Below are 24,674 nucleotides of genomic sequence, written 5' to 3'. Positions count from 1 at the left end.
AGTTTCACAAAATAATTGAAAGTCAAAATAAAAACGACACTTTTCCCTCCAAAAGGTCCAGAGCGAATCCAGAAAAAATAGACCTAGAGTCAGTATTGCCAGGTCAAATCTGAAAAAATCGGAAGATATTGCACCGAAAAAACAGTAGATTGAGATATTGACGATACATTGTCGCGTAATGGTTTTGATGTTATCTTGCGATGTTGGTATCTGGCAATAAAAAAAATATTTTAACCGACTACTTAAATATTTAGCCACGAACTTTCGAGGTCGGTTTTTCAGTACTTTGTACTGACATTATTTATTGCTTTATTCAGTGGATAATCTAAGTTGCGTTTGACAGCTCTCATACAATTGCTAAGAAAAAAACGGCTAAAAACTCGAAAGAGAAAGGCGCACTTTTTTTAAATAGAATTTTTGGATAATAATACCACAGATGTTACATACTTCCCCGCATTTTCTAGACCTGTGATTGACAAATATGCCGAAAACAAAAAAAAATGTAACGACAATGTTCTACTATTTGACCACATTCTAAAGATTTGCAAAAACTCCGACAAATGTGCAATATGTTCAGAGAGTCACAAAATCTAAAAAGCCGACAAGAATAGCCGTGAAGAGCGAAAAAGCTGAAAATTCCTAAAACACAGTATATTTTCGCTAAATACCAGTAGAACAGTAGATGTGGTCCAAAAACAGTAAATCTATTGGGAAAACCACAGACATATATCTGGATAGACGCCGCAAGTACAGCAATTTGTATGAAAACAATGCGTGCCACATTTCTTGTACCCACTATGACGTCACTATCTAGTGATGGAAACCTCCTTCCGCTCGCTCTAAATCGATTGATTGAACGGAATACGCGTAAACACGCGTATTCCTTTCAATTAATCGATTCTAAATAGAATAATTTTTGTTCAAGTATTTGTTGATTACAAATAGTCGTAATATTAATATAGTAGAAAAATACTAGAATATAAGTTAAGTAATAGTTAAGTCCTTTATTTTACTTGTTTAAGATTACATAAGACTTTAATTTTTAATCGACTTCAAATATTAAAATTATTATCCTTCCAATAAAATGAGCTTATTATATAACATCTTTATATATCTTAATAGAGGATCTTATTGATTCACTTAAATAATAAAAACGCACGTCAATACGTATATTATGAACTTGCGACTGCCTTAATTAATTTGTTAGTAAATGTTAAATTTGGTCAAAGAAATGAACAAGCGGCCGTACTACGAAACTGAATGCATTATACAAAAGTGCGTTCGTTCGATATTCATGGCGTATTAACAAAGGAACACTAATATATCGCACCAAGTAAAAGCCGTAATGTATTATAAATTATGAGGCATACACTCGGTTGCATATTAGTTTTCTCGAAATTCATACAAAACCAAAATAATTGTTTTTAAAATAAATTAAGCATCTTCTGTTACAAAATCACTTGCCCGTGGAAGGAAACGTCACTGCTTACCCGTTTACCCACAGTTATGGTGCTTTTGCAGTATATAATGGCACTACTTTTTTCTTTTTCTTTTTTTATACATGACTGGCAAATGACTCCACTCCACCTGATGTTAAGTGGAAAGTGGTATCCAAACGCGAAGGAACCTAGTGCGGCGATGAAACCCTCACTGCGTTAGCCACCTCCACCCTGCCTGCCAACAATATGCCTCTTCACGCCTCGTTTGAAAGACCCCATATCATAAGAGGGAGGGAAGACATGTGCCGGAAGGGAGTTCCATTTGTCAACCGTGCGGCAGAGAAAGGAGCCACCGAACCTTTTAATACGCGATGGAATGCGGCAGGTAGTGAAACGGTGACTACGAAGGCCAGCACGCGTGCTTCTGAGCAGGAACGGGGAAGGGGGGATGAGGTTGAACAGCTCTTCAGAGCACTCACCGTGGTACATGCGGTAAAAGGCGCTAAGCGATGCAACATCTCTACGCAGTTGCAGAGGTTCAAGGCGTGATGAGACCTCTTCATCGCCTATAACTCGAGTAGCACGACGCTGTAATTTATCCAAGGCATCGAGTAGGTACTTGGCGGAGCCGTCCCACAAGTGCGAACAATACTCAACGCAAGACCGGACCTGTGTTTTGTACAGCAGGCATAACTGGTCCGGCGTGAAAAAACGTCGCACCTTGTTCAGGACTCCGAGTTTCCGTGAGGCTGTTTTGATCACAGATTCGATGTAGCTCCTTGGATTCAAATCACAGCAGATTTCCAAATTTTCCTGGTGGCATTATTGTAGGCTGCTTTAAGTGAGTTCGTATTGGGATCGTCTGAAGCTCGACCCTTGATCCAAGCGCGGTATGCAGTCTGTTTGTTCTCAACAGCCACAGCACACTCGCGGTTGAACCAGGGGTTGCGCCTCCCTTTACTGACGAGATCCGAATGCGGGATGTAGTATTCCATCCCGATTAAGATCTCATCAGCAATGGCAGTCGCGCTAGCTGTTGAATCCACCTCACTAAAACAGCGCTGCCGCCAAGGAACGGATGCAAAATAGTCCTGCATACCGTCCCAATCTGCCGACGCATAATGCCAAATGCGGCGTTTAGCCACAGTAGGTGGTGGTGGCAGTAACGTTGCCACTTTAGTGGATATCAAGCAGTGATCCGAAGTGCCCAGAGGGGCTTGGACCTCCACCCGATATCCAGCCGGGCGAGACGTCAGCAGAAGGTCCAACAAAGAGGGCGCGTCACCAACCCTATCTGGAATCCGGGTGGGCTGGTTTGCCAGTTGGGTTAAATCGTGTGTGACAGCGAATGTGTGGGCAGTTCTTCCAGCATGGTCAGTTTTAGAGGAACTTAACCACGACTCGTGGCGAGCATGAAGTCCCCTAAAAACACCAATTCCGCTGTAGGAAACTGCGCCTGCGCGTCATCTGCCGCCCGAGTAAGGTGGTCTATGAGACGAGTTGTCTCCATGTCACCGTGGTGGGATCTGTAGAGGCAAATGTAGACATGGCAATGACTGCCCAGGTCAACATGTGCCCCAAGGATGGAGAAGGAGGGGTCTTCCAAATGACGCAGACGGCGACAGCAAACATCTGCCCGGACAAACAAGCAGACCCCAGCTTTCGCTTTGAAGGACTCTTCAAGCATATAGCCAGGGTAATTCAAGTAACTGCTGTCAGCCGGGCAGAGTATTTGCGTCTCCGTAAGGAACAGCATTTCTGGTCGAGCCGTCTCAAGATGTTGGTGGACGGCGTGGATGTTACTGTGGAGTCCTCGAATGTTCGTGAACTCCACCTTAAATAAGCGCTTTAGTGGTGGGGGTGTGCACCGCTGTACGACCGAAATTTGTACTTTGCGCTAACATGTTGGAGGGAAAAAGAGGCGTGAAGCGAGAAAACAGTGCCGCGACACAAGCGGTCAAATCGCGGTGCCTGCTTCCCCAGAGACTTGCCTACAGACAAGTTGCGCTGAACCGCCGGACGGAAGGGCCCCCGAACCCCCCCGGGAATGGCCGCCGGGACCTCACCTCCCGGTCACCAACCGGCACGACGAACCACACCGAGATTATGCGCGGTATGGTGAGGCAGCCTCACGAGCTGATTTTTAATAATAATTTTTTTTATTTTTTTTAATAATAATATTTATTTTCTCTCAGCAAAAACATAGAAACTTAAGGTATAAAGTTACAGGGTTCACTTAAATCTAAATTGTGAGAGACAGGATCCTAAACTAGGGTACCCCCTGTGTCTTAGGTCTCCTGGCCTCCCCTCTTGATTGAACAGCTTTGGTAACAATATTAAAAATGTGATTCACTGATTAAGCACGCTTGGGCCCCTGTACTGTACCGCGGGCGGCCAGCGGAACAACCGTTTCTACGGGTCTCCCTGGCCGGCGGCGGCGGGTCAATGCAGTTGTCCTGGCACTAGTTCGGCGGAAGCCTCCTCAGACCACAAATGTCGCGGCAGCGTTGCCTCGGGCTCTGGTTGTACGCTGACTGATCCCGGAACGCATCCGACTAGCGAACACTTGGCGGGTTTTCCATCATGCGCACGGTGGTCACTAACCAGCCGGGTTTTCAAGCCCTACCACCAGCGGAGCAGCTGGTAGCTCAATATCCCTTAGTCGCCTCTTACGACACCCACGGGAAGAGAGGGGTGGTGAATTGTATTCTAATCCGTCACCGCACGGATAAACTACTATGCATTTTTCGCGTTTTCGACTGGTGTTTACCTACGATAACGGTCGGGCGCGTTCTGAAGTGTAGCAGCAGCAAGTAAATGAATTTCACTTACTTTGGGCACGCGAAGCACGTACTCTGGCGGCGTCTATCTAGATATATGTCTGTGGGAAAAACAGTAGACCTGGCAACACTGTGTAGAGTAAGAGTCAAACGAATTTAATCGATTGCAATGTTTTTCGATATCGATTAATTGGAATCGATTGGAATAAACTGAATCGATTTAGTTTATAAAATTTTCTTTTTTGCGAAATGGCAATTTAGGATAAAGCTGTCTTGATTGATTATTTATTTTTTATCTGTAGGCAATTTGTTTATTAGGCTTGCGGACGTGTATTTCTTAAATTTATTAAATTGTTCGCGCTATCAAATTATACAGCAGGTTGCTGTATAGTGATTACTTATTAGATGTTCTGGGAAATTAAGAATGTAGAGTTTTCAAAGAATTCCATGCCTATTGAAGGTTTTAAGGTCGTGTAGTGTAATGTCCTACATTCCAATACCTTTTTTCAAATGGAAGAAAGTTGTGTTTATAAAGCGTTTGTACTCAGAGAAGTAACTTAAGAGTTGTATTTGTGATGGAACGTTTTCTCCGTATTCTTTGGAATTGGGTTGTTTGAGGGATAGCTGCTATGTTTGTTTTAGTGGAGATCGTTGTAAGTCTGGTGGTGCTCGTCGTTCTGATCACAGCTATTTCAGCCTGTGTTTGTGGCTGTAAGAACTCCAACCAGAAGTAAGTTAAACGTTTTTCATTATTTCTTAGAGTTCTGTTAGTGAATGATTTTATATGAAAGTACCAAGGCAGTTAATATGTATGACATCATCATACAGCCTCATTAAATAAGTTATGAATACTAGAGAGTATGAAAACTGTTGTGAACTGTCACATTGCTTTTATGAATGATCGCCTTAGAGGATGGAAAAAATAAAAGGAAAAGATCACAGTGATCGTAGTGTTTTTTCTGTCATGTTTCCTTTTGGGTGAATCAGTATATTCAGTTCATAAAATGTATACAGAATATGGTCAATTGACTAGGTCATTTAAGACAATTATGGTTTAGTAGATAAATGGCCAATTTTCAAAAAGCCTAATCTATGAAGAGAAATGTAAATATTTGACATTAATATAGTAGTATATAAATTACATTATATTTAGGAATACATTTCAATACAAAATAATTTGGTGTGTGAAGTATGCAGGCTTAAATCATAGACCTTGCAGCTTTACCTTTAATGTGTCATACATAAATGTCTTTTTTATTTTACAAAATAAAAAATTGAATTATATTGTACTTTAACAGAAGTGAGTTGATCGGAACGGCAGGTGTGGTCAAAATCCATTATGATGGAGAGGCCCCATCTCCAACCCCCACAACTCCGGCGTCAGTCAAGCGGTTTGTTCTAGACCAGCATGTCTTAGATTTTGATAACCTATGGGCTATTATTACTTAACCTGGGGATTATGTTGTTGCTTAACCCGGGGATAATTTAACAAGTTTTTGTTGGTGATGTAATTTAGTAGAAAATAACAACAAAACTGTACTGTACCATTGTAATTATGCAGATATAGGAATTATGCATTAGCTGGGCATTATATTGTTACCTAACCTGGAGGCTATAATTGTTATTAATATTGCATGTTTATTGAAAGACTGACCATTTAGCAAATGTTGTATACATTTTTAAGTCGCAAAGAAAAGTAATTGTGTATACCAGAGTTGAGCAAACTTTAGGATAACAACACTATTTTGGGCTTCCAGCTATTAAGACCAAGTCTTCGAAGAACCGAGTTTTATTGTTTTAATTATTCTATTGAGATTTGAAGTGTACTACAATCACCTTTTGGTGCTAATATTTCTCCCATCTGTCCCATAGTCATTTCACTGAGCTCTTTGCAAAATAAGCAAAATGAAATGTGGCATTGTTTTTCAGCCTAAAAGTAACATAGTACAATTGGAAGCAGCACTCTGTTAAATTCATTTTATCTTTCTAATCAATGACTTACTTTCTCTACATAAACTAAATATGCTATTGAGAATTATGTAATACTATAGCAATATTTGAGTAATTTTTATTTGCTCATTGTTTCAAACACTTAAAACCTTCCTTATTTTTTGGTTATAAATAGGTGTGGTTCATGTTCATGACAAAACTACAACTTAATAAACGAAATAATGCTATGGAATGCTCTTAATTGTGTTTGTTACTTTTATATGTATCCTGTATCCCAGTATTGTAATTGATACTTTCATAAAATTATTTCAATCCTCATTTTATGAAAGTGTCATATAAAACTGCCCACAATTTATTGCCTCCACAACAGATTATATGTACACAAACAAAACTTTAACATTTTTTTGTCCCAATTTGTACCTAATTGAAGACTTGAAATTCAATTTTGACAAAAAAGTCCTCATGCTCTATGCACTATATCTACCTAGGTGTAAACAATATTTTAGGTTGAAGTGTAAAAATCTTTGTCTATCCAATTTTTATAGCATTTGCTAAATATCAGTTTCATTTAAATATGCAGATCAAAACTAACTTATGTATTGTTTTTAGATTCAGTTATTAATATTTGAATTTAAGAATGTATGTACGGAATAATATTTAATTTTTAACCTAAAATGCTAACTAGAGTTGAATAGTTTAATTATTGCTCATTAGTGTTGTGTAGACATAAATTTAACATATGACTAATATATTTAATAATTTGATCATAGAAGATACTTCTAACTACAGTATAACATAGAACATTTTGTTACTAACTAATTGTTTCTTTTTATTTGGCGCGCTATTTATTCATTTTCCGATTGGGTGCGTGGTACACAGATGCAATTTACTTTGAGCCCTGTCAAAACTTATGCAGTGTTCATGGCTGAGCAAAGTATAAATGGGCCGTGTTCTGCACAAATGATTTACCCACAAAATGACACTTTCGAGATATTGATCATTAAAGATTTTTGGCAACTGTTTGTCACTACTCATTTAAATAATGAAGTTTAGACGACAATTATATATCAAAAGATTTGTAATGAAGTATACATTACAATCAGTTAATTATTTTTTTAAGTTATCGGACTTACGATTACTAATTAAATAAAAATTGTTTATGCCAAATATCAACAAAATTATTACTTTATGTATATGTGTAAGGGTGGTTAACACATTTTTGCAAAATACGGATACGTATCACTCAATCCTTGCAAACACTGAGTAATCACATTTCCATAGTGATCATGTTTTAAACCAAGTATTTAACAGCAGTTTTATTTTTGTCAGTCAACATGTTTTGTTTTTTAATAATCAATCACCCTTCTTCTTTGACCAGTAAAACATAATAATCTGAATAAACAGATACTGAGTTCAGACTCTAGACTTTTATTAAACGATTATGCAGGTGCACAATTGGGGGTGCACGAAAGGACTCTCCGGAAGACGTACCATTCCTTACTTGTACGAGTACGTTTGGTGCACCCTGGTCAACAGTAGGCGAGTCCGATTGGCAAATCCTTTCACCACGATAGCAAGGATTATAGTCTATGTTATCGATACGATAAGAATCGTTTCGTTAAAAATTTTACCAAACATTTTGAATTCAGTAAAACATAATCATTATAATTTGATGAGCATACATACATTCAACTATCCCTGTCTACCGTTAGGTTAGGCAGAGATCATATACCTCCACTTGCTACGCTCCGGACAAAATCGCTTTCACCTCCTTCAATCGCATCAGTTTCTTCATACGTGCCTTATTTTTCTTTATACTTTTAACCTGGACTTTTTTAAATACATCTCTAATTTGATCGAGTCATGTGCATCGAGGTCTACCTCTTCCCACATTTAAATCTGCTAACATCCATTCTTTCTACATGACCACATAATCTTTCACTACACGACGGTCTCTTATTGATCTGTTCGGCATTCTGTTTTTAAGACTAAAGGTGCCTTCGAAATTAGACACTTATAGAAGCTCTGCCGTGGCGCGGAACTCGCTCCACTATTATATTTTATCACAATATCTAGTACAAAAAGGGCGCGCGCATGTCACGACAGTGGCGCTGCAGCTGCGCTAAATATTGTATGAAAATTTCGAAGTGGCGCGGCTGCAGCGCCATAGTGACGCTACTGTAGCACTTGTATAAGCGTATAATTTGAAGGGGCACTAACGGAGCATATACTGTTCTTAGGTTTTCGCGATTATTACACATAGGAAATGATTTAAATCCCGAAAAATAGTTTCATTTCCTAGGAGCATATACTACTCAAAGCTTCATACCAACAGCATTCACCCTACTTTCATGCTTCTTCTGCCACACCCATACTCGCTACCGTACATCGGGGTTGTAGCCTTACTTTCTGTTTAATATTATCTTCACACTAACCAACTCTTATCAATGTGCTACTACATAGCCAGTTACACAAATTCTATCACTTTTTATATCCTCTCGCTACTTACCAATCTTGTCCCCATTTTTCCACTTTTATCCCTTTCAATTACAATCGCCTTCGTCTTACTCACATTCGCCTTCATTCCATTTCTTTCAGATTGAAATACACCATTTAGCTTTAGTTATCGCATTAAATATATCCGAAGGTACGCCATTAGTCACTTTCCTATTTTAGCAGTAAAAATCCCTTATTCAGTTTCAGAATCTATATCATTTTCAAGTCTTGTGAATATAATCGACAAAATTTGAAGTTTTTAATTTTTCATAAAAGCTATAAAATGTGTTAAGCGTACTCAAACTAAATCTTTTCAAACTTCGTTGAAAGATATGTGTTGTAATTCGCCTTCATGACAAACCAGCTTTTGTGAAAACAATTTTTTGATTTAACAATAATAACGATTTTTTAAAATGATGTAAGTGAAAAGAATATTTAACTTTATGTTCCAAGATCATAGCTCATTTTACGATTTTCTGTGGGTTAACTCATTTATGCAGAACAGGGCCCAATATACTGTGTATTCATTACAATATATATTACAAAATAATTTCTTACGCATATTTAACACACAAAATACAAAATACTTTCATGATGTTTATTGAAAATAAAAATACAAAATGCAGTATTTGACTTCATTTATTTAAAATACAAAATACAATCATTGCCACTAACTGGACACTACAGGTATAATATACATACTGGTAATTGATATTCAAATATCAATTACAAAATACATTACTCTTAGATATTTGAAATTTCAATTACAAAATACATTTTGACGTTGTAATTGAAATATTAATACAAAATACGTATTTATATTGTCAAAAACGTATTTTCAATTTTATGTAAGTTAAATACTGCCTAGTTTTGACCCAGTTGCCATATATAGTGTGCATATCGTTGCTAATCTAGATGCGATATCTAATACGTCGAAATGATATATAATGTGGACGCGGCCCTATATGCTTAACATAGCTATATCCATCGAATTTAACTCAAATAGGTACGCATCGCGTCCATGTCTTATCAAAGGCTTAGTAAGACTGATTTCAGGTCCCAGTAATTATAAGAAATTAAGTCCCATACTGCTAGGACCTAAATTACTGTTTTGATTGCTCCAAAAATGTTACTATCAACCTACATTAATTAATCCGTTAAAATTGTATTTGATCACAATCTTCCAATTAGCTTCCGTGAAAGTGTAAAACTTATTATATTATGTCAAATATATGTAATTATTTACTTATCTGGATCTACACATTATTATCTTATTTCTTATGTATCATTTGCTAAATCTATATAAATAGCTACATAATTTCCGTCTTTATTGTACAATAGTTGTCTTATATACCTTTTAACTAACTGAAAGGATCTCGTTTTGGTCACATCCTATCTTCTTTGCTTGTAGTTATTTTTATTAAAACGAATGTAGTTTTTGTATTACTAATGAACAAGTGTGCCCAAGGTATCCAAATACAAGATTTATTATTCTTATTATACTGTTTATTATTAAAGAGTGGTAAAAGCGCCACTTTAATATGGAATACTACGTAAAGTATAAAATTTCCTAGGCTTTTACTGAAGACGAAATCTTATCTTATTAATTTTGATGCCAAATGATAATGTAATTGCTTCTATAATTAATCAATTTTTTTTAATTATAATTATATAACTAACTACTACTTTGCGAACAATGTTACCCATCCATTTCAATAAAAAAATCCTTGAGTGACATTCACTGAATTTATTTACCCTAAAAATTAGTTAATTACCAATGACATTAGTTGGTACTTACTTTTTCGTAACTCGATAATTATGACGCATGCACATTTTAATTTTATTTTCTAACGCCGTCCCTACATTTCTATATTTGTTTAATTATCTCCGGGATGGCGCGTATCCTCTATACAGCGTGTCATTGACATCTATTGGGTTTGCTTGTTTGGACGCGAAATGATACGCTATTACTTGAAGGAGTGATCTGTACAGCGAGGAAGATGCTTGCGTTTTTAAGAAACGACACAAATGTACACGACTTGCTCAAATTTAATTGCTGTTGTTTGCTTTCGGCCGTGTAGAGTATAGCCAAGCCTTCACCACAGATTACTTAATAATTACTACGTAACAGATACATCACTCTCACACAAAATCAAACCTATACCTACGCTATAATAGCCTACTAAATCTTACTAATGACACCAGGCGCTCACTACGAGGAAAAAAGAACGTAAGCACGTGCTCAAAAAGGTGAAAACAAGGTTGACTGCCGTGTGCAGTCTTACGGAACTATATGCGCAAGGGTTGTACAAGAATTGTAATGAAAATTAAAGACTTGTTTGAGACTGAAACTACAATTATTTATTTAGTAAGCGATGGGAGGACGCTTGCCTCTTAATTGGAGGTCGACGGTTCGATTCCCGGTTGGACTAATTTTCGAAATGAACTTAAATTTGCTCTGGTCTGGGTGTTTTGGGTTGTGCCCGAGTGAAATATTGTTGATAAATATTATGATGATTGTATTAGTATTCTTGATGGAAATTAGATTCATCTAGTTTAAAAAAATACATTCATAAAAATTTTTAGCTCTTTACCTAGGTTAGGTACCGACGTACCGATAACAAAAGTAGGTAGGTACAATAAAAACAATGTAGAACGGTAGAACACAAAGAAATGATGATTCGAAAGCCGTTTACTTGAATCTCACTTACATACACTAAAAGTCAAATATTAATTATTATAATTAGTCAAATATATAATTGAAAATAATTGTATTGTATTTTCTCACGTTAGGCGTATTTTTAAATATTTAAAAATCTCATAATTCGTTGATCTCACAACCAACTAACTTAAATTTTTAGGAATGGATGGATTTGATATTATAGTAAAAACACAAGATCAAACACTTAACTTTCCTCGTCTTTCGGTAATGAAAAAAATGAAAATGTTGTCTCAACTGAACAATAGTTACGCGATTTTCTTCTTTTTACTTTTTCTTTTTCTTTCTTATTTCGTACGACCTTTCAGATGAGCGTGCAACACCCTGTGAGCATTTGCGCCGACGTCGGCGCACTCAGCGGTAGGCACTTATAACGTAACCTTTGACGGAGCCGTGGCTTTACCGTCACAACCGTGTCGCATCGAAAATAAAAATAGCACTGTAAATATATCATAGCTAAAATAACGCAAACAGGCCCTACATCTATATCAATAACGAGATACTACACCTGTTTGTACAAACACTATGTTACATAGTGTTTGTTAGACTTTACTGTTGTCGCTATTGTTAGGCACTTATATACATAAAACCATAAAGACTTGTTTCTTGGGTAACAAAACAATGAGTCAATTCGATTCACTGGAAGCTGCAATGTGACTGAAAAGTTTACCTTTGTTATATATTATGAAACAGATATTATCAAATTTACATTTACAAAAATAATTATGTATTTCAAAGAATGTTAGTCGCTTCTTGATTCCTTTTCGCTTAATACACATAAAAAAATAACATGCAAAGTTACCTGCCAATATATACTTATTTAAAAAAATTATGTATAGAAAAAGATAAGAGACATTAGAATATTATATATTTAATATAAAAAGAAGATCTATTTCTATCCAATTACCTAAAGTGTCAGTCTTATTATTTTATTTTATTACAGAGCATCAACTCAGAATAGTCAGAGAAGTTTGCCGGAGATTCCACATCCAGTCGGTAGACATGACAGCGGGGACACAGCTTCGGAAATATATGCTACTGTTAACTTAGATCAAGGTATTATTATTAGTGTGACTTATACAACGCCTATGTAATCCTAGTTCACTGTAACCAGCAATAGGTGAAGGCAGCTGTGCTATACATTTTTGTCATTAATATTTGAAGTAGTAGGTACCAGAGTTGTTGCGACTATCGGCATCAGCATCCGCAGATAATCAGCGTAAATTAAAATATGATCAGCAGACATCAGCCTCCGCATTGATCGATGATGATTCATTGTGGATATTACCTAACGGGGCGGGCATTACGGCACACAGGAAGAATCTAGAAACCATTCAGACACAGAATACAAACCCAAAAAGCAGTTAAGCCATCGTTCTTACCTTTGATGAAATTCCAGTACGATTAAGTAAGACAGATTGATTGATTTTTTGTTAGTAAATGTGTCAAAATCATGTAAAAATGAAATAATTAAAAAGTTTCTTTATTTGGATTCATGTGGATTTTTAACGATTTTTTTAAAATAGTAAAAATGAGCACCAGGCTCTGCAGATGTTAAGGTAAAAAATCAGCATCCGCATCCGATGATGTCTAAAAAATCTGCATCAGCAACAATCCTGGTAGGTGCAAAACTTCGTAACCACGAAGAGATTAACTAACTTGACTATGTATTTAATCTGGTTGTGTTTACATTCTGTGATCATAGATTATAGGTATCGTCCCTCACTAACGTATTTGATTTTAATTGTGTGATAATAATGAAACCGAAAAGCTAATCAAATTGCAGCTTACAAAGCTTAATTGTAATACCAATTTAAATGAGTTACTGATAAATGAACACAGAATATACCGACAAAATTAATCAAATTTAGCAAACATTTAATCATATTTAAAATACAAGAACTTAATCCAATCACTATTCTATAACTGTGCTTTCGAATAATGTACTAAACCTCCGAACCTTAGAAATATACTATGATTTCGCTCATAATAACATTTCAGTATAATGGAATAGTTTAACAAGCCCCAAAGTTTATGAAATGTATACCTAAGATGAACTTTTAAATTTATAATAGGAATTAAAATATCTAACAATAGTTTTCGGTAAAATATAAATGAAGTTGGTTGTATTAGTCAGCAAGATTTTTTGGATATTTCAGTATATCATTGAGTTGTTTCCGTATTTTTATTAACACAAAAATATTCGGTACCGTAGTAAATAACGCTGTAATATAAATTGAATACACTAAGTTTTAATTTACTTTTTGAAGCTTTTATTACTACCTACTTTTAATCGTGAAAAGACCTAGTGGAGAATACATACGTTCATAAGCCGGGAACTCACTGGCGAGCTGTAACTGTTGCATGTTATGTTACCAAATACCATAGTGTGTACGTGGTTCGCGATCTTGCCGCGAGCATTGAACCGACGATAACCAGGAACTCATTCTAGCGAATGAAGACTGTTTCACGCGTACACGTTATGAGTACACACATGGAGACTTTTAGCGGCAATACAAACGCGCGTTCGTGAAACGCGCGATTGCATCACTATACTTGCGATTTATAGGCGAATGCATCAATGCAAGCGCGCCACTGCTTCGATGCAAACGCGCGACTGCATCGATGCAATCGCTTATAAATCCCTAGTGTAGCAATGGAATCGCGCGTTTGTATCGATGCACTCGCGCGTTTACATCGCTGCTTAAAGTCGCGCGTGTGTGTAAAGGTAGACGATAACGATTGCATCGTTACGGCATCGCGTTTGCGTCACTGTTAAAAGTCGTCGTGTGTAATCGCTCTTAAACCTTGTTACTGTATCTGTCACGTTACAGTTACATCGATGTACATACTCGGTAATGTGTACCCGGCTTTACACTAATCGCCGTACGTCTTGCTTGTTTAAAATATGAATATACTTCATTGATTCACACCAGCTACTGGTCAGTGTGAATTGTTAAACATACAGTGCTAATGGAATGACAAAAATTGCAACTCGCATCTGTAATACATAAAATGAAAACTTTTTGTGATAAAGGTTTGCTTTATTGAATAGAATTGAAGCAAATCGCAATATAACACGTGAATCGAGTTATGACTAAGGTGAACCATCCTTGAGTCCAGTGGTAAACAAATAAATAACACATCGTTTGTATTGTTGCATTTATATAATTAATCCATTTGTCCACTTGCATTACCGCTATGACTCAACTCTCAATGTAGGTACGAGTAGGTATTTTGGAATACTCAAACTATAAAATTGATGACAGATATAATAAATATGCGATTGTGTAATTGACTTTTTGTACACTTGCATTATCTTTTATTTTAATGAATATCATGGATTATCGCGTATTATTGTAATCTAGTAACAATCTAACAATTACAATGATCAAAGATGGCAATAACGGATATGAAACTTTCGCGGTGGAAATCTTTGAAAATGATCTAGTAATCGATTATTTATTTTCAGGAAACAAGACAGTGTCTGCACCGTCAACAAGCCGGGATCATGCGTATGAGCATGCATACGCGAAGCTTCAAAATCAAAGCGACGCACTCATGTAAGCTGTTAGATCCATGTAACATAATATATACGGTGTGAAAAAAAAACCAATGGGACATGAAGGAGAAGTACATTAAAAGCTTAAGATAGCTATTTTGCTTAAAAAAACTTTTTTTGTCTTAGTATTAATAACTGTATTCACAGAATCTTTGAAAAGATTGTTTAAACCGGGAATAGCACCAACTAAAAATGCAAAAAAAAAACTCTATTTTATTGTATTGGATCAATGGTCATAAGGATAAAAACTCTCCAATAAACATTGGGTCGTACAATGAAAGACGTCCATGAAAACTTATTAGTACATAACGACTCTACTTAACATTACCTATGTTTATTTTTTAACAAATTAATAAGTAAGACACGTTATATTTTTTAATTAAACCTTCTAACAGAGAAGGATCGAAATAACATATTCCTGTTCATAATAGCAGAATATCCACTGTTTACGTGAGTGATAATTTCAATGTCTGGATAGGTTACGGGACAATTAGACTGCCTGCAATGTCTCCAGACCTTAAGCTTCTAGACTGAATTTAGCAAACAATCTTATGAGACTGTACAAAAGTTACAACTTCAGAACCTCCACCACAAATAACACTACAGAAGGCTAGAGGAAGTGACACTATCATGACTCAATCTGTGTATGAAATATAATGGGTCCAACTGCAACTTAAAAGTTAAATTATTACAATACAAGAAAATTGTAATTTATTAATGTATGCTTTAGGTAATAATTTCTAATAATCTGCTAAAGGTTGCACTTGCATATTTAGTGATTAATACCTTCATGTACTTCACATTAAATTTTTATTTTTAGATACCATTTTCGCAAAACTATGATCGTGTTGGTTGGCACTTTATTGTTTAACAGCATCCAATTATAGACTGGCTTATTTTAAAGATGTTCGCTTTTTTGTGTGCTAGACAATCGTTCAAACTAAGGAATTCCCTATAGTGTATTAAACCAATGGATCAAAATTTCGATACAACTTTATGTATACATAGTAGCAGTATACTTTCGAGAACACATTTACATTTTGAAAATTTGGTTCATTAAATTATTTCTAACCGGAATCGAACCCGGGACCTTCTCATCAAGAGTCCATAGCGCTAACCGTGGGTTCACCTGATATAAAGTGAGATGTGAATAAGAATGAAAATTATTGTGTATATCCCCTTTAGTATAATATCGTCCATATAGTCACTAAGAGTCGTATTCCAGAACTCAAAGCTCAAGTCAGGACTTAAGCAGAATTGAGTATGATTTCAAGCTCTGGAAATACGACCCTAATGGCAAGGACTTGAGTATGATTTTCAGTGCTTTAAATCATACTCAAGTCCTTAAGTAAATGTGATCAATAAAACGTGATTATTAATGGGTCAGATGATAAAACTACATTTTCCCTTTACTTGTTGCAGTACCGTGGAAATTACTCCTGATCAATCATCGGAAAATGTAATTCAAATCGATGAACGAGACGCTACCCAGAACGGACCAGGTTAGATTATTCATTAATATATTTTAATTAATTACTATTAGTACCAATTAGCGACCCGATTTGTATCTGAGTGGTGGATTGTAGATTCAACCTTCTTTGCACAGGAGATCCGTACTTAGCTGTGTGTATCTATCGGACAATGTAGAGTACCTCGATGTATAGATGATATTTATTGTATAATTGTAGTAGGATGTAACAAATTCAGCAACCATCCAACCAATCACACACATACAATACACATCACGTTTGTGTGGTAGGTAGACATTGCACTTCCCTTAATAGCACGCATCAAGATTGCGTTCGTACAAAATATGTTCATACAAATTGTATTCGGTGCTGATGTGTATTGAAATATGGAGTTCAAACCTTAAAGATCTCCGTTTCACCTTATAGATTTAAGAATAAATACAGGTAAAAGAAAAAATGAAGGCTTTTGCTAAAACAGTGAGACATTATTGGACACCCTGAACCGATTGAACATGAATATTTGGCGAATATTCCGTCAATATAATTCCGTAAATGTCATTTAGATTTTTTTAAGTAATATGTTTTGTTTTATATCAACGGAATCCTTCCAATTCCAATGCGACACTACCTTCTGTTTGCGACGTCTCGTGGAATAATTTATTTTGAAGGTGAATGAAAACATCGTGAGAAAAACTGTATGTCATAGGAAGAAGTTTTTGAAAACGTATAGCATTGTTTTAAGAGTCGCGTGCCGTGCAGTGGATTGCGTGTAAAGGTTGATTCAGTAACATGTCCAATAAGGTTTTTGTAATCACAAAATCTCTAGTTATATTATGGTTATGTATTAAATGAATACTGAACTTTGTATGCAGTGTGATCACAATAAAATAATCCGCTTCAAACAATTACTACACTTTGTAAATAATTAATTTAATTAATAATTATTTCTATATAGAATCCGTGGTAATATCTGCGTCAGTGGCTATTAGCGGCCAGCTACCATCTAGCCAGGAGTTGCCGTACATCACACCGCCCTCTCCGCGACCGCATAATGACGCCGCTGTGCATTTCAGTGGGGACTCTACAGATTCTGCAAGTAAGTAATTTGTTATATACTTTTTGAACGAAAGCGTCAGAACAGTGTTGTTTGCAGACAGTCCGCGCAGTCTAATCGGAGACCAACAACGTCTTTTAACAGCACAACCATTGACTTACAAATAAATGGACGACGGGTCTAATACAAAAACCACGAAAAAAATGTCCCAAGTCAACCTATTCGAAATTTAAATTGTAATGTCATCGCAGTATCGCGCTGTCAGTCGAACAAATGAAGACTAAAGCGGAGTTTGGCGCTCTGTATACGATTTTAGCGCCTTGCAAGTGCGGACACTTTTTAGCGCGGACCCGACGTCCATATAATTGTAAGTCAATGAGCACAACGATACTAAGTGCAGTAACCGGATCTGTGTAGTGTAAAGGTCGTAGCCGTGGGTTATCGTAGCGAGAGGCACTTTTCAATGTTGAACGAGGATTATATTCATGAATAAAGATTTACTGCGTGTTTTCAGATCGAAGCTTGTTCTAGAACAACCAAGATATTCTTTTTTTACAATACTATTTTTTTATATAATTCTAAATACAAACCTACATTCATTCAGCCAACATTAATACAAACCATAATGCCTTGTCTTCAGTACTTAACATAGTTTAAATTAAGTTAGGCACCATTTATTTAGTTATCACTTTTCTTTCTTTGTCTTTCCTTTCATTCATCAACATTATCCATCTTTGCAATTAAGTACATGTTATATCCTTTTCAAGTGGTTGTACCACGGAACAATAAATACAGTGGAAGTGCTTCGTCGGTGTGACACGTCTGCCAACAGTGGAATTCGCGTGTTCCACGTACTAGAGTTCAGTCCGTCATTTTCGCTTTGTGCTCTATGGTCGTGTCAATTATCTCGCGTAAACCCTTGAAAATCGTGGGGCATTTTCAACGATTTTCAAGGATTTATTTTGCTACTTAGGAGTGCAAAAATGATAGTGGCATTACACATGTAATATTTATTATCTATGGTGTTGTTTCATATAATCGCTAAGTCTTATTTTGTTTTAATAAATTTTCCATCTTCTGCTTATCGTAATAGTTTTTTTGTTATAAGAAACAAAAGTAAATTTATAGCGCTGCACTATAGTAATTTTTTTAGAGAACATTAATAGGCGTTAATCGTTCGTCTTTCAGCTATTGCCACTAGATGGCAGCACATTGAATGAAATTTCAATTATAAAATCAAAAAAGGGTTATAACTTGCAATGATATGCCAACGATATGGGTAAAGTTTAAATTATTTTAACACTCCAGAATTTGTTACAGCTTTTTAAATTAGAAACTAGGACCAATCATTATTACGATTTCATAGTGTTTAATATTATGTAAGTATGAGTATTGGCGACACCGGTCGTACTTACATCACAGATCGTGTGTGTATGAGTGGAAGCGAGCGTGGTTGCGAGTATGCAGATGAGGAAATATTTAATATGTACTAAGTGCTAAGTAGCGTAGCGTTTTGTATTATAAACTGAATATGATAATACAAGGAGGTGAGTGAGCACGTGTAATGATCGTGGTACACGGGTATATGAGAGAGGTAGAATGTAGTACTCATAGTAGTTATAATTGTAATGTTTGTTCCAGAGGGTTACACGAGCATATCAGTAAGAGAACCGCTGAGCAACATTCGAGCACAGAGTGCGAAAGCTTTACAGCCACATTATGCCACCGTTTCGGATGATTCTGGTAAGATTCTTTTTTCATTTATTTGAGGTACGAAGAAAAAGTATATTTGTATAAGTACTAACAAATAATATCTATACAATTTTGTCAACTTGCAAAGTCGTATTATATAATAATAAAGTATATATTATGTAATAATAAAGTCGTGTCAAATAACAGCACAAATTACTAGTCTCAATATAAGGAATTTCGAGTACCAGAGCGATATTATTAACTCTAGTGCACTACCCAGAACGCCTGGACTAGAACCGACTTAGAAAAGATTCTCGAATTGTATATTGACCGTATATCTACGGTCGGATCAACTCGGGAACCTTTTATCGGGTTCTAATCTAAAAACTCTTCATTTAGCGCCTACAGGGCTCAATTTATATTGCGGCGGAACGGAGCGAAAGCGAATTCTTGTAACGATATTCTACATAGGATAATGAACTTTGTGGTCAATTGTACGACGTACAAACTAGATACGAGCCAAAGTCTTCCGCAGAATGCGCAAGCATTCTCGAGTCTTGGTCGTTGAACAAAAACGTTTTTGAATATATTAGACAACATCATATACTACAGTTGATCAGATTCCAAAGTAGCTAAAAGCACTTGTGTTATGGAAATCGTCGGAAACAACGACGGTACCACAAACACACAAATCCGAGACAATATAGAAAAGTTAGTCTACACTGACCCGGCCGGTGATCGAACCAGGGACCTCAGAGATGGCGACACCATGAAAACCGGTGTGCAAGCCACTCGACCACAGAGGTCGTCAAAATGCAAACTTAGAAGTTGGAAGAAGTAGATCTAAAATTATAGTCACTTATGCATGTAGGTGTAACAAAAAGTGCAGACCACGTTTCAGCTGGTGATTGTATTTATTGTAACTTGGAAAAAAATGTAAAGAAAAATTTTGGTTTCTATACAAAATGTGCAGTCAATATGTCGTCAATAAAATGGAGTGGTAACATTTTTTTCATAGGTAATCGGTAATATTATGATTTTTACTAACATGATGTTCATAAAAGAGTTGTACCCTTAGTGGTACTAAAATAAATGGAAAATTTAACTAGGCTTAGTTAGTTTTTTATAAAGAGTTCTCAAAATGTAGAAATTCTGAAATGAAAACAATTTTTTTTTTACCTGCATTTTCTAGGAAATTGTTAAATATTTTTAATTGGTGGGTAGGAACGGAACGCATTTTTATGTATTTTTTCGGCTAATTGGCTCGTGGCCAATGCCATAAAAATGTATATGAACAGATCAAATCTCAATGTCATTCTTGTTGCAAATTCTGGTTTCCCTTCCAAACGCATAAATCTTTCGCCTTTTATTAATAACTACTTGCATGAAAGAGATATCATTATGGCTACGTAACTTACATTTACATAATTTGTTTTTCGTTTGTTGCTACTTTTTGGACTTTTAACCGACTTCAAAAAATGAGTAGGTTGTCAATTCGACTGTATTTGTGTGTTACACAATTACTTCGGCGTTTTTGAACCGATTTTGACGATTCTTTTTTTGTTGGAAAGGGGTACCTCAGTATTGGTCCCATTTCAAATTGAAGAAAATATTCCACTTGTAAGGGTGGCAAACTAGAGGATGAAATCCGGTTTCGCGCACTTTGCGGTGATCGATTTCAATAAAATTTTGCAAATAGATGTAATTCCACGACCTTTTAAAGTTGTTTTTTTTTTAGTACTCTGTACTGAGATTATTTACTAACATTTTTCATATTTGTAAAGAAGTTTTTTTTTTAAAGTTATAATTATTTCATCGCAGTGTTGCTGGTAATTAATTAAACATTTCTACCACACTTTTGTATACAATCAATAACAAAAATGCAGGACACAATATTTTGTTATTATTCTGCTAAGCTTTTTATTTTATGCTTATATCTAGCAAATAAATTGAGGCCGGTTAAATTTTTTCTGGGAATAAAATACCAAGCTCCATACTAATTTGATACAAGTTCTTTTTTATGAAAGTGCTCCACTAGTTATATAACATAGAAACTATTTTTTTGGTAAAGTTGTTTATTATATGTGGTTGAATCTTTTTGTTACACCCTGAAAATAGATTGTTATACATAAAGCTTATTATATACAGACGAGATGTACGCAGCAATTGAAGAGGCATCGGTGGGCGAGGGCTCAGACACGTATGCGCAGATCGCGCCTGAGCCTCGGCGGCGGGAGCCCTCAGTTACGACTGATTTGTTGAACTCGGATACTCATCAAGCGAGGTATGTTTACATTTGCTTAATGCTATCCACATAGAGCACGAGATCTCTATGCGAGAATAGCAGTATTTCGCGTTTATGACGCTTTCGCGCTAGTCGCGACCTATCGTGCTAGCCCTGCTGGTACTTATTCCAACTCTTCCCATTATATTGCAATAGCGTTTCAGCATCACCATGAAGAGAAAAGATGTCGATTGCTTTCTGGAATAGTGGTTTATCTAAAAAATAATAATAATAACGCACGCACTCATAAACCCGTACTAGGGACACTGTATCGCGGGTGCAATGGACACACACATAGACAACCACAAATTACACCCAAAGTATTGAGTATTCAAACTCGCGAGAGAAATAAAAAATAATAATAATAATAATAGTTCGGCCATGGAGGCAGTTATTAGAAAAAATAATTAGTTGATGTTATGTTTAAAGCTTAATTTTATTGAAATTAAATGACAGTTCAAAGGTTTGTTCCACAAAACTCCGCTAAAAAATCCCCACTGGTGGGGATTTGTGGAACAAACCAATCCAAACAAACTACTCTTGAAAAGCAGCGATGTATTTCCCAAATCAGCTATTTACTTATAAAGATAACGTGACACAAGTAGTATATACGGGCGCGAACATTATTATTAGTAGCGCCATAGTCGGTAGATAAGACTTAAGCTACACTCGCAAGTTTACTCTATACACCTTCATGCTATGCCTGCTGAATTGCCATGCTGCTTTAAAGAAAGCCAAGATAAACCCACGTTGAATTTTTTGAATGTTATTTATTTACAGGAGAAGTGCGCCCCCAGAGATCAGTGCACCCACCTCTAATGCTACACATTCAAGACAAGGTAAGTGACTTTATGTCTATATTAAGTTACATTAAATCCGTTAACCTCTGGACCAGTGCCCGAGTCCACCAGAAAAGCTTCTCGCAACGCCTTTGGTTTTATTCAAGTATTTCCTATAAATAAAAATTAAATTAAAAAGGTGTCCTAGAAGTTTGGGTTAGATGAAATACACTCACATCGCCTGACCTTTCTATTTTAGCATCATCATCGTCGTGTTCGAATTCGACGGGGGCGCTAGGTTCGCCGAAACCCGAAAAACGGTCGGCCAACTCTCCACTCCCGCCGCCGCCTCACACATCACACGCATCTCACGCAACTCATACGTCACACGCGTCACATGCATCACATGGGTCACATGCGACACATCCAGCCCAGCAGCGTGTCACTGCTGATCAACGACAACATCAGAGAATATCTAGTACAGGTTTGTTTGCCTGGCTTTAAGTGGCCTATTACTTTAAAGTTATCTACTGCATAGGTAAACTTTACTCAAATCCTATTATTGATACAAAGATCGAACCACACAAAAAAGTTCCATCGATCTGACTGAACTTGAACCAGCATCTGTTGCTACACCGAGGCCACCGCTCTTACCAACTGAGCTGGAGAACATCGTGATATTCTATAAAATAAATATTAATCAGATCTTCTAGTGTGTTCTGGTTGTTGTGTTAAATGTGACATTTAGCTACATGTTAACGAGTGTTCGAGGATATACTTTTCAATTTTTTAAATACTAATGTTGTTATCAGGTGACCTCTTCAGCCACGACAAACTCCGTCGCAGTCTTAATGAAAAACATCAGCGGAACAACAGCTGCGTCAGTTCCTCGGACTTTTATGGATGCAACTACCCAGTAGAGAAACATCGGTTCAGCTCCGGAGACATCATCCGACCGCTTGTCGCTAAAGAACTCAATTTCGACATCGACAATCGTGAGCGGCCAGGCGATAATCTTTACAACTCTATAGACGGCCCCGCAGGACACTACAGCGACTACTCCTCCGCCGAAGCTAACACCAGCCTCATCTCCGAACAACGCGTCACCGAAAGCCCTTCACGGAACGTTGAAGAGATGTACGCCAAGGTCATGAAAAGAGCCAAAGGTAAAGACGATCCCGCGCGAAGGTCCAAAGATTTAACAGATGGCGAAGCTCATACGTCCAAATACCGTAATGATGATCCTGGATATGAGACGATAGATCGCAAGAAATCAGCCAACCACGGCTACGAAACCATCGCACATAAAGAAAGAAAAATCTCCAACCAAGACCCGGGCTATGAAACAGTAAAGGATATCAACATAACTTCAAATTCGAACTACAGTAACAATAACCTACTGAAGCTGAATCATGTTGACAGTGGCCCAAACAGTATAATTAGCAGTGACGCTGGCTACGAGCACATATCGAAGACCGACAACAATGCGTCAGATTCGGAACCTAATTACGAAGTATTAAGGAATCAACCTCCAACTCCGCCTTATGCAACGATCGCGCCCAGCTTCAAGGTCCAACCGACGTACTCCACGGTGAATAAACGACCTTCAAAGTACAGCAACTGGCCAATAAACAATAACGATGAACCTAGTGCAGAACCTAACTACGAGTCGATGCCTCACGATCCTCTCTACACCACAGGGAGTGAATCAGACCCTAACTACGAATCAGTTCGGCCGAAAGATTCAAACTATGAGAGCATGAACACGCAAGATCCGAACTACGAGTCTTTGAGATGTAAAGATCCCAAATACGAGTCCGTCAGGTCGAAAGATTCGGTTAGATCAAGGAAGGACCCGAATTACGAAAGTGTGAAGTATTATGACGTTCCTAAAAAGGAACCCCCTTATGAACGCCTGAACAATGACGCGGCAGCAGGCTCTGACGTCGAGAGGTCTGATTCTTCAGCGGGGTACGAAAAAATCAATATTCCAAACAACAGAAATCCTAAAAGCAGTATTAACAATGGTGGCGATGGCACCGTCAGTGATTATTTTCAAGTGTAATAAAGTAAAGGAATGAACGGTGGTGTTTATCAACAAGCGCGAGTAAGAGGAATTACTATGAATATGTTTTATAGCAATATTGACGAGATTTCCAAATAGTGTGCTTTTTTATTTATATTTACATATTATACAATTATATCTTTAATAATACCTCAAAGATAGATAAATCCGTATCTTCCTTAGGTATCTGTGATATATTCAGCGTGGATGTTTTATTTTTAATTTAGTGAGCAACTTTGATTGACCGCTATTTCCTATGCACACACGGTTCGTCATCTCTATTGAAAGTGTGTCCATAAGTCTTATCAAGATCAACGTACTGTATTTGTATGCTGATTGTACAAAATGTAGACTATGTACATAATTATTTATGCTTCAAGTAATT

General features: G+C 36.7%; 1 protein-coding gene across 2 annotated transcripts; it reads left to right on the top strand.

The window, feature by feature from the left end:
* Positions 1-4,821: 4,821 nt before the first annotated feature.
* LOC113229254 (transcription factor mef2A) lies at positions 4,822-24,674 on the top strand. 2 transcript variants are annotated; one of them, XM_026462785.1, is made up of 11 exons: positions 4,825-4,949; positions 5,518-5,610; positions 12,328-12,440; positions 14,857-14,947; positions 16,369-16,448; positions 17,371-17,511; positions 19,111-19,212; positions 21,310-21,445; positions 22,226-22,284; positions 22,484-22,708; positions 23,037-24,674. In XM_026462785.1, the coding sequence occupies exons 1-11, from the start codon at positions 4,849-4,851 to the stop codon at positions 24,287-24,289; spliced, it is 2,394 nt and encodes a 797-aa protein (XP_026318570.1). In that variant the 5' UTR covers positions 4,825-4,848; the 3' UTR covers positions 24,290-24,674. The 2 variants fall into 2 exon arrangements, with proteins under 2 accessions (XP_026318571.1, XP_026318570.1); XM_026462786.1 differs by lacking the exon at positions 5,518-5,610 and having other exon boundaries at positions 4,822-4,949; positions 23,037-24,673.

Source organism: Hyposmocoma kahamanoa, unplaced genomic scaffold (assembly GCF_003589595.1).
Source record: "Hyposmocoma kahamanoa isolate Upper Pololo Valley unplaced genomic scaffold, ASM358959v1 296, whole genome shotgun sequence".
Taxonomy (NCBI): domain Eukaryota; kingdom Metazoa; phylum Arthropoda; class Insecta; order Lepidoptera; family Cosmopterigidae; genus Hyposmocoma; species Hyposmocoma kahamanoa.
This window is presented reverse-complemented; position numbering and strand designations above follow the sequence as displayed.